At 40.5% G+C, this 14,875-nt stretch overlaps 1 protein-coding gene across 5 annotated transcripts in view; it reads right to left on the bottom strand.

Moving 5' to 3' along the window:
- The window catches only part of nav3 (neuron navigator 3), a 343,409-nt gene that overhangs the window by 139,681 nt on the left and 188,853 nt on the right, over positions 1-14,875 (bottom strand). For all 5 annotated transcript variants that reach the window (XM_040143100.1, XM_040143064.1, XM_040143071.1 and 2 more), the window contains 2 exons: positions 4,208-4,325; positions 2,175-2,227 (listed from right to left, as the gene is read on the bottom strand). In XM_040143100.1, coding sequence (XP_039999034.1) covers positions 2,175-2,227; positions 4,208-4,325 — 171 coding nt within the window. The remainder of the gene's footprint in view (positions 1-2,174; positions 2,228-4,207; positions 4,326-14,875) is intronic.

Below are 14,875 nucleotides of genomic sequence, written 5' to 3'. Positions count from 1 at the left end.
TGTGATAAACAGAGGGAGAGGGAGTCTCAGAAAGAGAAAAGTTCAGAGCAGTGATGTAGATGCAAAGAAAGAGAAAGAGAGAGATCAAAGACAGTAGATGGAAGAAGAAGAAAAGAATGTGTGAGAGAAATATGTCCGAAAGAGACATAAAAAGAAGACATAACTGCATGACAGCCAATTTTGGGATCTAGTTACTTGAAAAATGTAATCAATTCACTTATTACTGTATTGTGTGAAAAAGTAATAGCATTGTAGTTCGACAAGCTGTCGGCCTGTGGTTTGGTGGTATTTGCTGACCATTAATAGCTACCTTAGCCCCAGTGACTGCATGTAGTGAGGCCTCGGGGTCCACACACACTACAAATCTGAGCAAAGCCACTACTAAATGGTTTATTACGTCTGTTACTAACTAAAAAGCAATATACAATTTACCATTTACAATTTGTCATTGACCGCCACAACATCACATACAAATGTTTCTAGCCAGGACCAGAGTCACTTTATGTGACAAGGAAATAAATGTGTAGGAGATATCTTTCCAGAACTGGTTTTGACACATTGAACCCACACAATGGCAGTAGGGAACACCAGGGTTCACAAGACCTTAACATGTTCTTCTATGCTGGTTCTTTACTCTTGTTTTTCTAACACAGTGTACTGTCTGCTCCCACTACAGCTGGACTCACCATGAAGGAAAAAATAAACAGGGCTGAAAATTGCGCTGAACGTGTGAAATCAGTTGTAAAACACATTCTGGTACATTCCAGTGATGGGACCCTTTGGAAAGATACCCTGATTTTCCTCAAACATCCTAAGAGACTTTGTCAAATCCACTGATTTCCCTTGTCTGGAAGTCACCTGTTAAAACTAACCCACGGGGATTAGGAGTTCGGAAAACGAATATGGCAGAGAGAGACAATGGTGCAATAAATGAAAACAAAAAGACTAAACTGCAAGCTATACATACCAACAACACAGCTCTAGCATGTACTGACAAAGAGGCACAAAGACTGACACAGAAAAAAAACACACCCAGGACCAAATACACTCCTTGCCCACAGTGTCTTACTAAGAAAACGCACCAAAGCAGCAAAACAGCTTTAGTCACTTTTAATGGCACGAGGGCAGATGCCAGGGCAAACCAACACTGTATAAACACTTAGTCAACTCCAGTTAAAGTGAGGGGTAATTATCTCACAGTGACGACAATCAGCAGTTATACAGCCCGTCATCTCATTAACAGAGGGAAAAACGACACCGACAGCATCACTCAGCCACATGGCAGCCAGAAATACAGATTATTGAAAAAGGCATAGTAAATCAAATATGTTAAGGTTTGAAGTTTTCAAGGCTGTACTGCGTTTTTGGTCAAGTGGCAATGTGGTTACTCCAGTCATCACCCTGTTGAGTAGTAAAGATCGTTTGGTGTGTGAATGGCTTTCATTAGAACTGCTACTATTGGTTGCTTGAAGTCAGGGTCTGAAATTAACACTGAAAGCATCAGGTGATGGTTCAAACTTTGGTAGACAATCAGCTTCAACTGGCTCATGAGATGCGGCTTTGTAAACACACTACGGGGTTCAGTCTTTCCCTGTTCTCAAACTTTGTCCCTGCTGACCGTCTCTGACTGTTACCATTCAAAATTAAGTCACTCAAAGGTATTCGTTAAGGTTGTTGTTCCCATGTGAGGGGGCATGGCAGGTGGTTGAATTACTATTTAGATTCTTTACTTAAGTAAAAGTCCCAGTACAACAATGTAAAAATACTAATTTCAAGTATGTATTCCTACTTAAATAAAAGTATTATCAGCAAAATGTACTGTACATTTTCAATCACAGGTTTGTATGCTGATATTGAAGGGATGTTGTGCTTTAGTCAGCAGCTATGGATGAGAGCATCACCTGAACTCTGTAAAATGTAGTGTGATCTCTGTGCTGCCACATTGGTTGCCTGTAATCCCTGCAATCTAGTAAATTACTGTAAATTTATTTTACTGCTGCTCTGTTAGCTTCAGTGAAAAAAAAGTATAAAACTACAAATGTAAACCTTCATTACAGCAGAGCAGTTCTTCAAGCCAGTACTTCAGATAAATATTCCTCATAAACATAATTCGCTCTCATGCAACAGTGCATTAAAGGATGGATGAAGTCAAATATATAAATTGAAACACTCACCATTTGTGATTGGCTCCTGGGGCTGCCATTGATATCCTCCACCTTTTCATTCGCTGCGTGAGAAAGGAAATGAAGAAAATCGATTTTTTTACCGTTGTCCCATACTGAATTTTAACATCCTGACGTCCAACAAATTATTAGTTCAGGTGCATAAATCCTCTGTTGAGGTTCGCATAGGAGAGTGTGTTTGTATTTACATGAGTGTGTGAATGTTTGTGTGTCTGTGCGTGAGTATGTGTTGAGGTGCAGAGCAACGCAGGAGAGGTCTGGGAAGCAAAGCTGCCTAATTCGTCAGCTGCCGCCAGAGAATTACTGACAGGCCTGCTTGGCCTCATTGTCTGTTCGGGCGAGCAGGGAGGGTAAAGTTTCAATCCAAGAGAGAGCGAGCGAGAGAGAGAGAAAGAGCAAGAGAGAGAGGAAGAGGTTGGAGAGAACAAGAGAGTTAGGAAGTTAGACGGAAAAAAATGAAGACAAAGACAGCATCAGTGAGAAAGGCAGCATATGAAATAGACGGGAACATGTGTGTGTGTGTGTGTGTGTGTGTGTGTGTGATAAACAGAGGGAGAGGGAGTCTCAGAAAGAGAAAAGTTCAGAGCAGTGATGTAGATGCAAAGAAAGAGAAAGAGAGAGATCAAAGACAGTAGATGGAAGAAGAAGAAAAAGAATGTGTGAGAGAAATATGTCCGAAAGAGACATAAAAAGAAGACATAACTGCATGACAGCCAATTTTGGGATCTAGTTACTTGAAAAATGTAATCAATTCACTTATTACTGTATTGTGTGAAAAAGTAATAGCATTGTAGTTCGACAAGCTGTCGGCCTGTGGTTTGGTGGTATTTGCTGACCATTAATAGCTACCTTAGCCCCAGTGACTGCATGTAGTGAGGCCTCGGGGTCCACACACACTACAAATCTGAGCAAAGCCACTACTAAATGGTTTATTACGTCTGTTACTAACTAAAAAGCAATATACAATTTACCATTTACAATTTGTCATTGACCGCCAAAACATTGCATACAAATGTTTCCAAATATATATATATATATATATATATATATATATATATATATATATATATATTATTTGCCAGCACCTTCCAAAATGCCACCTCTATGGTTAAGTTTTGGTTAGGTTTTGCATAAAATCTACTTTGTTAACCTATTTTGACAGAAGATGGTTTCCCTCAACCCCACCTCCAGCTGCTACTACAAGCTACCAGATCCCAGTAAAGTGTTATTGTAACGTGTTGCTCAGTAATGTGCTACTTAGTAAGAGCAAGTGCAAGACACAGAAGGAGGGAGAGAGGAGCAGAAAAAGAGAAAGTAAGGTCGGAGAGAGAAATAAAAGACGCGAGGGGTGAGAGAGACAAAGAGAGAGAGACCTAGAAAAACTTCAACTGTTAGGCAGTGAGCGATAGAAAGGGAGACACCAAGAGAAGCAGCACACCAGAGAGGAAGAGAGACATAGAGACAGAAAAGGGGAGACAGACAGAAGGAGAGAGAGTGAAGTAAATACTCTCTGGGCTCCAGTGGGAGACACATGCCTCTACAGCCCAGGATGTCAGAGTCATAGATCTCTGCTGCAGCAGCTCGCCCAGCACCCAAAACAATGGAGAGCTGCTGTGATTTGGCCCAAATATCAGACAGGGGAACAGCTTCTCTCCAACTCACCACAACAAAGACCAAACAGTGTGTATGTGTGTGTGTGTGTGTGTGTGTGTGTGTGTGTGTGTGTGTGTGTGTGTGTGTGTGTGTGTGCGTGTGTGTGAGCGAGTGGGTGGTCGCTTCATTTAGCAGATAGAATGAATCATGGACACATGCAATGTTTTAGCACTGCTGATAACACATGGATTTATTTATCTGTGCATCATTAATAATCTTTTTCGAAATACTTAAAGTTATACCTTAAGTAAAACAATATACTGATAGTTCTGTTAGTCAGTGACACAATATACCGACTAACAGATGTCTAAGTTTCTCTCCTGCTGATGGACCATCTCCAGACAAGTATGTGTGTGTGTATGGATATTTACCTATGATCTGGATGATCTGTGCCAGCAGGACTCCATCGGTGATGTCCTGACTCAGGTCCTTGATGAGGCGTGGACAGCCAGACTTGGCCAGGTAGTGATTGGCCCAGTCTGTGTAAATCTGCAAAGACAGAACAGACACTCTGTCAGTGTCTGTCTGAAACAGAGATGTAGAGGAGTTGTGTGACCTGTAGCGCGTGTGACAAACACTGTGAGTTTTTACTGATTTAGTTTTCGGTGCAGTGGCCCATTAGTTAGACCACACCAGTCGCCAAAAACATCAAAATGTGTTCACAGTATCACTGACTAAAGTAATCCTAAAATATTAGTATACAATATGTGAGTAATACAATACAACCAATATTACCAATGTCAAATGTCAAATCTTTCATTGACTAACATTTGTAAAGAATTATATGATCTGAACATGAATGCTCTGGTCAAAAGTTGATTTAGATAACATAATACTCATTTTATTATCAAGTTACAAAAGTCGTATCGGATAGTATGGAAAGGATCAGTAACTTCAGTGGTTTTCATTTCAGTTTCTGCAATAAAGGAAGCAGATTTGTAATCCTAATTATTCAGAAGCAAAGCGTCAGCTAACATGACTTAACAGTACTTTTCTGATGTTTATATTTTCTCTTAACACAATCATTAGCTGACACGAAAGACGTATACCAAGTCAGTCATTACGAAACAAAATTGTTTTATGACACTCTTTCCTCTCTGACAGAAATTCTTGTTACTTCCCATTTTCTATCTAACATAACATTGCATTTTTTGACCTAGTGCAACCAAAAAACACTGCATTAATGGGATACGTTGTTGGGAAGTTAAACTCCGAACATAGATGACTTTGGTGTCTTCATCACTTAACTGGCAAGTCTGGCCAAACTCCTAAAACTCCCAAAATTGCACTTATTTAACGAACATGATTGACATAAAGTGCTTTAGAGAAATGATCAAGATACATAAAAAACAAAGAGAAGGAGTGAAGTTTCTGGCTTTGCTCCTGAAGGCTACTGTACTGTAGCTCCATGGCCACCGCTAAACTTCAACCACACATAACCAGCACTGACATCCTCTCCGTGCTGCCTGTCCCACACTGCTCTGTGTCTCAGTCTTCTCTACAGTGAAGTGGTGAATGTCCTGCCACAGAGCATTGTCCAAACACTCAGGCTCCCTGCACATCTCTGCTACACAAACACGAATGTTTCATCAAGCTTTGGTAGTTGGGGCTGCACAGAGATCTACACAGATTATGATCTTTCTCCATGGGATTTGTAAATGATTCCAACAAACATTTTGACATTGGATAGATGTTAATATGACGGCCTGCACTGACTGGGCAAATACTGTACAGCACCCAAATGAAAGACAAGGCACAGTCTTTCAGACGACTGCTGGACATTTACTCTAAGTCTTTTTTTACTTATAAGAAGTACATAGGAATGAAAACGCCACAAATTCCTTGACAGAACACTTTGAAGAACTCAAATACAGGTTAAAAACTAAACAGAAGATGTAGTATTTGACCACAAGGTAAACTTGACACGAGTCAGGTCAATCTTAAAATTGAATCTTTCATTGGTTTCAAATCAGGCCCTTTAATCACAAATCATGTTCCGATTAAGACATTGTCTATAATAGGTGGATTCACTTTCGCAACTATGTTTCTCAAACCGGAAGAGCAGCATGTTGGCTAATCTTTCATATTGTCACCTAAACCTCTTAACAGCCGCTTTGTCTGTCATTAGAGCCCATGAGCCAACGGATAAGTGACGCTTTGTCCGTCAGGCAACAGACTCATTTCAACAGCTGCTGTGACTTCAATGGACTCCGAAGACGAAAGATGTGAATCACATTTGGCCTCCAAGTGCTTGGCCGCATGACAGCCGACATATATTGAAAAACTTTTTTTGTGTGTGTATAAAGAAAAGGACTGTCCTCCAACCTAGAAATGCTGCTTTGTGCACCCCAAGCAGTTTTATAACTTCACCCATGTCGTTTTTTCTCTCCATTCACCCAACTTTCTAAGATTTCCTTCTAGACCCCTGTGACTAACAACCAGAGAGCACCTGAGAAACATGAACTAAAAAAGAGCTCCAAGGCTTCCCACTGTGTGGAAGTTGCTTTTGATACAGATTTCCACAGACAGCCATGGGGTAACATCTTTCTTCCTACTAGGCTCGAACTCAGGTTGTGAGACAAAAAAAAAAAAAATGCTGCCTGAAACCGTTTGTGTTATCTCTGGATTTAAAAAAAAAAAAAGCAATGTATGTAAGACTTTAATGGTGAAAATCTGCTCAGAAATGTAAGATCTTCCACGAGGGTGGGGGGGTCTACCACTTAATAGGAGTCCCTTGATATCAAAAAGTAATTCAGACGTAAAGTTTAAAGATTAACTTTGTATAAAGCAGATATTCTTGTGGTGTTTCTTCGCTGCGTGTCCTGTCAGTCAAACTATGTGACGGACCTCTAACATCTTTGTCTTTGGATTTTCTGCAGATGAAGTTTCTGTAAATAAAAAAGTCTTCTCACCATCTCAAAGGGTAGACATTTCCCCAGGAATTCCCTCATAAAATTTTCTCATGATGAAATAATCCTTTTTTCCCCTCATTTACCTCAAACAGCACTCTCAATTAAAAGCATTTCTCTCTGGCTTTTTTCTTTTTCTTGGAAGCGGGACATTTGCTCCTTTGAAGACACCGCCTCTCATAAGTTTTAATCTGTTGTGGTTTCCTTAAGTGACTTTCTCCATGATGATAACTAGTAAAGCGCAAACCCGAAAAAATGAGAGCTGTCATAGGGAAAACACACACTTTAATGTACACAAAGGCGAATACACATCCATTAAACCTGCTTGCAAGAAGAAATATATGCACAAACAATGAACACGCATACACGCTCACTTACACAGACAGCCACAAAAACACACACCCTCAATGCAAACCACATCCCATTGTGGAGCAAGTAAACAAAAAGGAGAGCAGGAGAATGAAAAGGGCAAGAAAGTGTGTTCAAAATAGAGGAATTAAGAGTATGTGCGGTTCCTGCTGACAACCACAGTCATATCAGGCTGCAGCAAAGTCCGCCAAGGCTCGAGCACAAGCTGCTGGACAGTAGAGTTTATCAGAGACCTGGGATGAAGAGGAGAAGGAGGAGGAGGGTTTGATCTGTTACACTGTTTAGCTGCCACCTCCGACTGCCATACATCCCCCTCTTTGTTTCCTCCCGTAACCTTAAGATGGAGGACAGAGGATTTATGCTTCTGCAGAGAAACGGTAGTAGAGAGACCATGTGTGACTCAACTCTCCTGTCAATAACAGTCAAGTTTCCATCCAAATGTATCTCAGATTCTAACCAAATTTCCAGAAAATCAGCAAAAGAGGATGCTAATTAACACAGGAGTCGATCCACTACTGTTATATGAATATTAAGAGTTGATTCGTCGAGACTGACAGCTGGTGGCATTAGTTCTCCAGTCGGGTGCTGTGTATCAGTTTGGGGAACATTAGGCTCCATACAGACCTGCAGATGTGATGCTTTCATTTGCTGCAGTGTTTTGTCTCTTCAGTGGATCGCTGCTTCAGTGGACGCATAAGTCACATGCTTCACATACTGTACGTCATGATACATTTGTCTGTTTCCATTGACCTTTGTTGCTTTTATCAGTACACCAATGTTTTGCCGATATTTAGATTTTTAAAAAAAAAATCATATTCCAGCATTTACACTCAGGTGTATCATGCACAAATTTTAAAATGCAGATATAAATAGGTGTATGTAAATGCACTTGATGATTTTGGAAAAACAGACTGCCTGAACACTTGGAAAAGACGAAGTGATAACCAATGCGTGAATTCAATTTGAGTGAATTCATGACTAAAATAGCCAGCTTCCTCTGCATCCGCTGCACCTCCTGGAGGGATATGGCTCCAAAAAACACAGATCTTCAGAGCTATACACTATCTATCCAACCCCGAGGTCAAACGGTATTTGCATGTGATTTGGAATCTTTGTTCTATGCTGCACGGAGCATAAAACAAGCTGCTGGACAGTAGAGTTTATCACAGCAGGACAGTTCAGCTTCACACAAGTTTACAATCACAAGGAAGTTAACTGAAACGACTTTGAGACCCTGCTCTGACCAAACAGTCTTTTCTGTCTGCAAACACTTGTTTTGTTGAATGGGATTAAGCCTCCATATAGGAATCTACAGTGGATCAAACAAGCCAACGAAGGCTAAATAAAAGTTGACTCAGGACTGGAAACAACAATCCCCTACAATGATTCAAGAATGGACATGACAGCTATTTGTGACTTTATTTGAACAGTTTAAGGGGTGAGTCAAATGAGTCAGGGTAGGATGTCCCATCAAGGTCAAGCAGGTTTCTATTTTATTAAAACATTTGCTTGGATGCTGACACATCCTATATGCTTGAGAGTTTCACTAAAACCTACAAAAGCAACACTGCTAATATACAAATAAGCAAAAGGTTACTTCCAGCTTCTTCTTGAAATGCAGCCTACTTCATTTACTTCACTGTGTAGCAGCAGGTGAACATTCAAATTCCATTGCAGATTTTTAAAGTTATTCGATCCCTGTTCATTTTTCCTGAAAGGCACAGTTGCAGGAATATTTTCATTTTGAAGAAGCCCATCTTTATAATAATAATAATAATAATAATAATAATAATAATAATGATAATGCTGAGTCACTTTCTATGTTTGTGTTGGTCCAACCTGACCACTTTGGAACAGCATTTGGTCCAAAATTTTGTCGTAAACTAAAATATGTCAACATGTGGAAGCAAAAGCCATCATGTTGGCAAACTCTTTTTTAGCACATCCACAGGATCATATTAAAGTTTCTAGCCAAAACCTCTCTTTGGTTACTTTATTGCTGCATAAACTGAGTCTGGACTATTGATTCGCATTTCTTTGTTTAACACAAAAATCAAACTGGACTAAAAAATTGCCAGTAATCTAAAGAAATCTGCTAAAACATATGGAGCAGGTAAAACTTATACTGTGAAACAGCTGCAGTACGGGTCTGCCACCTACAGTGGAAAACGTTAATGTGTTGCTCAATAAAAGCTGCTCCAAATCTAGGTTAGACACTTTCAGAACGCCTTTGTCAGCAGATCAGTTAGAAACATAACAAGGGAAAAATAAACTACAATAGAGCTCAGACAAAGCGAGGCAAAGATGAGAGGAGACAAATAAAGGAAGGAAGACTCAGAATAACTGCAAATCTTCTTATTTCTCACTCCAACTTCAAGATAAGTTAAAAAAAGGTGAGAAGGAAACATGCTGAAGCTTGAAGATCTAACTGCGATGTCCTGGGTTCGAACCTGACCTGGGACCTCTACCACCTGTCACGCCCCCTCCCTCACACGCTCATCCCCTCTTCTCCTCTTCCAGAGCTTTCTGACATAGCACAAACATCACAGAAACATTTTTCGAGAAGCCTGTCTCCTGTCTCATATCTCTGCGTGAGCGCCGACTCAATGATCCGCTCACTCCATGACTCCTCAGTGGAACTCAGAGTGGAGTCTGTCAGTCTCCTGCACTCGCTAGCCTCTCCTCTCTGAATCCCAATCGCTTTGGGAAGCTGGAGCCAGAACAACGATGGAGGCAAAACATCAGCAATAACGCCACCTTCAGTGCTGCTGACTGAGACTACCGACATCATAGAGACACACAGGCTGGATGAGACAACACACAGACAAACACACATACGTGCACATACCATCCACAAATTCCCCAGCTACTCATACACAAGCGACACACATATCGAACCCCCCTCCCCTCGCCCACCCTCTTTTCTCTTTCTTTCTTTCGGCAGCCAACATCAATCAGCAGAAGTCCAGTCTCTCTGGTGATATTATCCGTACTGATGGCACATGAAGTGTCTCTCTCCTCTTCCTCTCTACCTGCTCTGCGGATCAGTCACCTCAGTGTCAGGGATCCCAAAAGCTGCTAACAAACAGCGAGCTCTTATCCCAGAGCAGATAAACTGTCTTCAACAGTCCTGATCACAATGCAGTGACTACAGCTACGCAGGTAATATTGGCAGAGCCTGCAGTGGCACAGCACAGCCTCCGGGGGGAGCCGGGTAAAAGGAGAAAAATGATTTGCTGGAGTGAGAGGAGATGGGGCAGAGAGGAACTTTAACTATGCAGGACTGACTGTACTTCCCTATATTTATTAATGCACTTCAACCGAATGACTGTTAATGTATGGGCTCTTTAATCAGGGCATCATTCCAATGTTGTGTAATAAATAAACATCTTCATTGCATCCAGGGGGTTTGAGCATACAATTTCCCATAATGGGGAAGTGGTCTCAGACTTTCGGACCCCACTGTATATACAATCGCTTGGAGGACATTTAGCTGTGTAATGCTGTTTCACCCAGGCGAGCATGGGTCCTAAATGTAATTAAACACAACATGGAGCCACATTAACTAAAGGAGCGATGAGCCAATGCAATCGATTGTGCTGGGATGTGATGGAGCTTCCTCCATGATTCTCTGCATCCCCGTCTCTGGTCCATGACAAACCAGGAGTGATGGAGGGATAGAAACAGTCAGGATCGGATGGTGGTGTTGCTGTCAAGTCAGTTCATGGAGCGTGTTAGAAAAAAAGAAAAGAAAATCAAACTCAACAGAAAATCTGTACTGGCTGTGCTATTAAATTGAGAGGTGGTCCCTCTCTAAGAAAAGTGTATCTATCTGTATAAAGCCTGGCTGCAAAATATTTGCAAATTTCCTTCATAATAAAGTTAAGGATCCCCGTAGACATGTTTAAAGACATATACAAATACTCTGCTTTGAATAATAATGTGAGAAAATTCAATTAAAAAAATAAAAAATCCTAAAATTACATTTATCCCCTCTCACACATTTAAAATATTTCTCATTTCCTAAGTTTAACTACTGGACACAAGATGTCTCACAGTTCACTGAAAAGTCATTTCTCAGTGTATGTGCATTGCAGTTTTTAATTTTCCACGTCACACTTGAGTAAGCTGCACATTGGACCACGACTGGCTTCTACACTAGTTGAGATATCACAAAATCCCGTCTTAAACTCCGATCTAAGGTAAGAAAAAACAGAAAAAACTTTGCCCCTTTCATCAGATGAATGTGAAAACAGACTTCCAGTATCAAACTCTGAGCATGTCTCTTTTCTGCACAGAGAAGGTCATCAACATCCAAATAAGCAAAAAACATTTTTGAGTGGAAACTTTAAATAATAAAGTCGAAGTTGAATTTGCATGCTAAAAAGTTAGCTAAATCAGTAATATTGAGCAGCTCAAGGCTTTGTGTATCCTTGTACATTGGCAAAAGGGAGCCAGTGAAGGACAACTGTGGTAATATGGTCAAGTTTCTGGCTCAGTCAGGCTGCTTTCTAAAATCTAGCGCAACTGGACAGCTGTGCACTTAACAGCAAGTTCTAGAGGCAGCAGAAGCGTGAATCCATTTTTCTACGGTCAGTAAAAGAGATGAATGCCCTAATCCTGGAGATATCCTAAATTGAGCATCTGCTGCTTTGGAAATTTCTATTGAAGGAGAGGTCCAAATGAAAGATAACCATAAGATTTCTGACAAAATCCTTCGAGGCAGATGGCCTCTTTCAGTGTCCAACTATTGAAGCACCTGGAATCCATTTCTACTATGAAAAACCTTTTTGCTGTTCCCGGAGATAAGTCTGACACATCTCTCTTCCCTCTGAAACCACCATTATCTTGTCCTGGGAGTGGAATAGAGAGACCTCCTTCAAACCCACCTAATCCAGAGGTAATAGCAGCAGGCAGCTTTCCAATATGGCTTCATTCCAATCTCACAAACACCCAAGTGGGGAGTTTACGCCAGCAATATACAAATTATAGACTTGAAGTTTCCGTGTGGACCGGCGCTAGCGAGACAGGATCAAAAATGATAACTTTTTGTTTATATGACAGCGTTCTCCACAACAATTTTAAAGGGCAGAAAAGAACAGAAATCTGGAGGTTATGAATGGGATGAGCAGGGAACACCTTTATAGCTATGCCAACTGTCAATCACAGCCAAGTCTGGTTGTGTTTATTGAGAGGATTCAGGGCTGAGAAAAGGTCTGTCCACTGGTATTTGAAAGAATGATAAAAAAAGCTTTACACACACTTTAATTAAATGCAACTGCAGAGAAAAAAGAGAAGAAAGAATGAATGTGATTGTTCAGGTTTATGCATGTGAGACTACAAAAGGGGCTTATGAAAACATGTCAATTCACTCTAATTATTCTCTCCGAGAAAAAACTCCTTTGACGTCTCAGCCAAAGTCTTACTCAGCATTTCCTGAGAGCTTAATTAAGTGTGCAACACTATTTGTTTTGCTTAATTTTTCCCAAGGAAAACTGATTAGGCAAGTAGGTTCTGCCTCTTATTTACCCGTCTGCCCACATTTATATCACCGATAAAGCACATAAAGAAAGTCAATTTGATGTATTCTTCAAGCTGTTCTGAAAGACACAAACTGACCAAATTGGTACTGACCAAATGACTTCACTATGATCAGCAGATAACAGAAGAGAAGCGCATTCTGCTAAAAACTGAAACAATCAGACATCGTTTTCTCTGCCAAGCCTCTCTCTCTCTTTTCAGGGGAAATCCTGAGCTGAAAAGGACATGACTGCATGGCTGGGAGAAGTTTGGACACACAATCCATGTTGGATGCGCTTGCACAAGTCAGTCATCACTGATCTCTTGAAGCCCAGCAGGGAATGAAGGCCAAAGAGTGAAGACAGGGAGAAAAGAGGAAAGGATGGTCAGAAAAAGCAAAAGAAATGACATCTCCAAAACAGCTTGAAAACACATGAGCACAAATAGAATTCCGAAACAGACAGCAGCAGGCAGACAGTAATAAAGGTCAGAAAGATGATTCTGTAGACCAGTTTGTTAACTGTCTGTGGTTACGAGTGCCAATTACAGACAATCATTTGCCAGAAAAATGCTAAGGTAGCACACTGGAGACCTATTAGATGAAGTAGCTCTCCGTTATCTCTTTGCCAGCAAAAACGCTAAAATATGCGGTACCATTCTGTTTTGTAGAGCCAGCCTGGCACGTGAAGGACACGTCCAAATCATGGCTATCAACCAACTATAAAACACCAAATACGATGTAGCCACGATGAGAGGAGATTCTTTGTACTATACAAACAATAACCAAGACTAAACTTAAACTCAGGCACCGATTCATGTTTATATGATGAAACTCCATCAGATGCTGTTAGGATGTCGCAGTCTTTTTTTTATGCAACCTTCAAACACACATTCTCAACATACACACACCCCCTCTCTCTGCCAGCAGCATTGACGCCAAACCAGAAAATTAAGGTGTAGATTTATTCCATCTCTCCTCCCCTTGTAGGCCCAACAGGTCATTTAGTTTACACAGCTGTAAAAGATCAACGTGAGGTGATGAAAAAAAAATGTAAGTACTAAAATACAAAAATAAATCACAGAAGCGAGTATGAGAAATGTTTTTCTAATTCTGATGTGTCATTGTGAAAACATTAGAGAGTTACAGTACAGGTTTGTGTGACTACATTATGAAAGACAAAAACAACAGTCCTTGTTCCTTGCAAGAAAAAAATAAAAATTATGCATACATATACATATATATATATATATATATATATATATATATATATATCTGATGGTAACTGGCTGCATTTATATAGCACTTTACAATTTGCCTCTCAATTTCACGAATGCATTCTCACACGGTGATAGCAGCGAGCTAGCATGCAAAGCCACTGGCCTGACAGTCTGGAGAAATCTAGGGTTTAGTGTCTTGCCCAGTGACACCTAGACTCGTTGATAGGAGGAGCCACCGATTGAGCCGCCAACCCTGCCACAGCCGCCCTGTAAAGGTGCGTTCAGATGGAAAGCAAACTAATTTTTTGCTTTGCCTGATTTACGAGAACTTGACCTCTGAACCAATTGTGCAGTCTGTTTTCATAGCCTGTGTACAAACTGTACAGACGTTAGCTGTCTAATCTCAGAATGTCTCTGTACATTTATAGAGTAAAATCAAAGTTTTAGGATATGTACATCTTTTTGCAGTTGAAACATTTTCAAATTGTACATATGCACCATCACATTAGTTTACACCACTGCAGGTGAATTTCATGTGTATCCGTACGCACTTGTGTCTACCCATTGACAGTTGCATTGTGCCAAATGTTTGCTTCATGTTCTGTCTGAACACAGCTTTAGGCTTCAGCAATCTGAGTTAGCCAAATGAAGAGGGCATTTTTGTCCTAACAGTCTTGTGCAGGTTCATTGTCGGTGCTTTGTCTCGGCAGTAAACCTACGGTATCGCTCTGCTGTGGCTCAGCAAGGAAACACTGTATATGAACACACAAAGAGGGAATTTAGTATTTAGCAATGTAACTTTGGTATTTATAAGATATTTGCTGAATTTAGCTGATGACTAGGGACACTTCGTACTAGCTTGGACTAAACTTTAGAATATATCTTTACACAAATACAGACTGTGGACTTTTGTTCCTTTTTTTTAATAGTGTAATTTATTGTGTAAGGAAGGGATCACGTCCTGGCCAAAATGATTACAATGACCAATAACTGATTCAACATACATACTGTATACATAGGTAA

This window comes from Xiphias gladius, chromosome 2 (assembly GCF_016859285.1).
Source record: "Xiphias gladius isolate SHS-SW01 ecotype Sanya breed wild chromosome 2, ASM1685928v1, whole genome shotgun sequence".
NCBI lineage: Eukaryota > Metazoa > Chordata > Actinopteri > Istiophoriformes > Xiphiidae > Xiphias > Xiphias gladius.
This window is presented reverse-complemented; position numbering and strand designations above follow the sequence as displayed.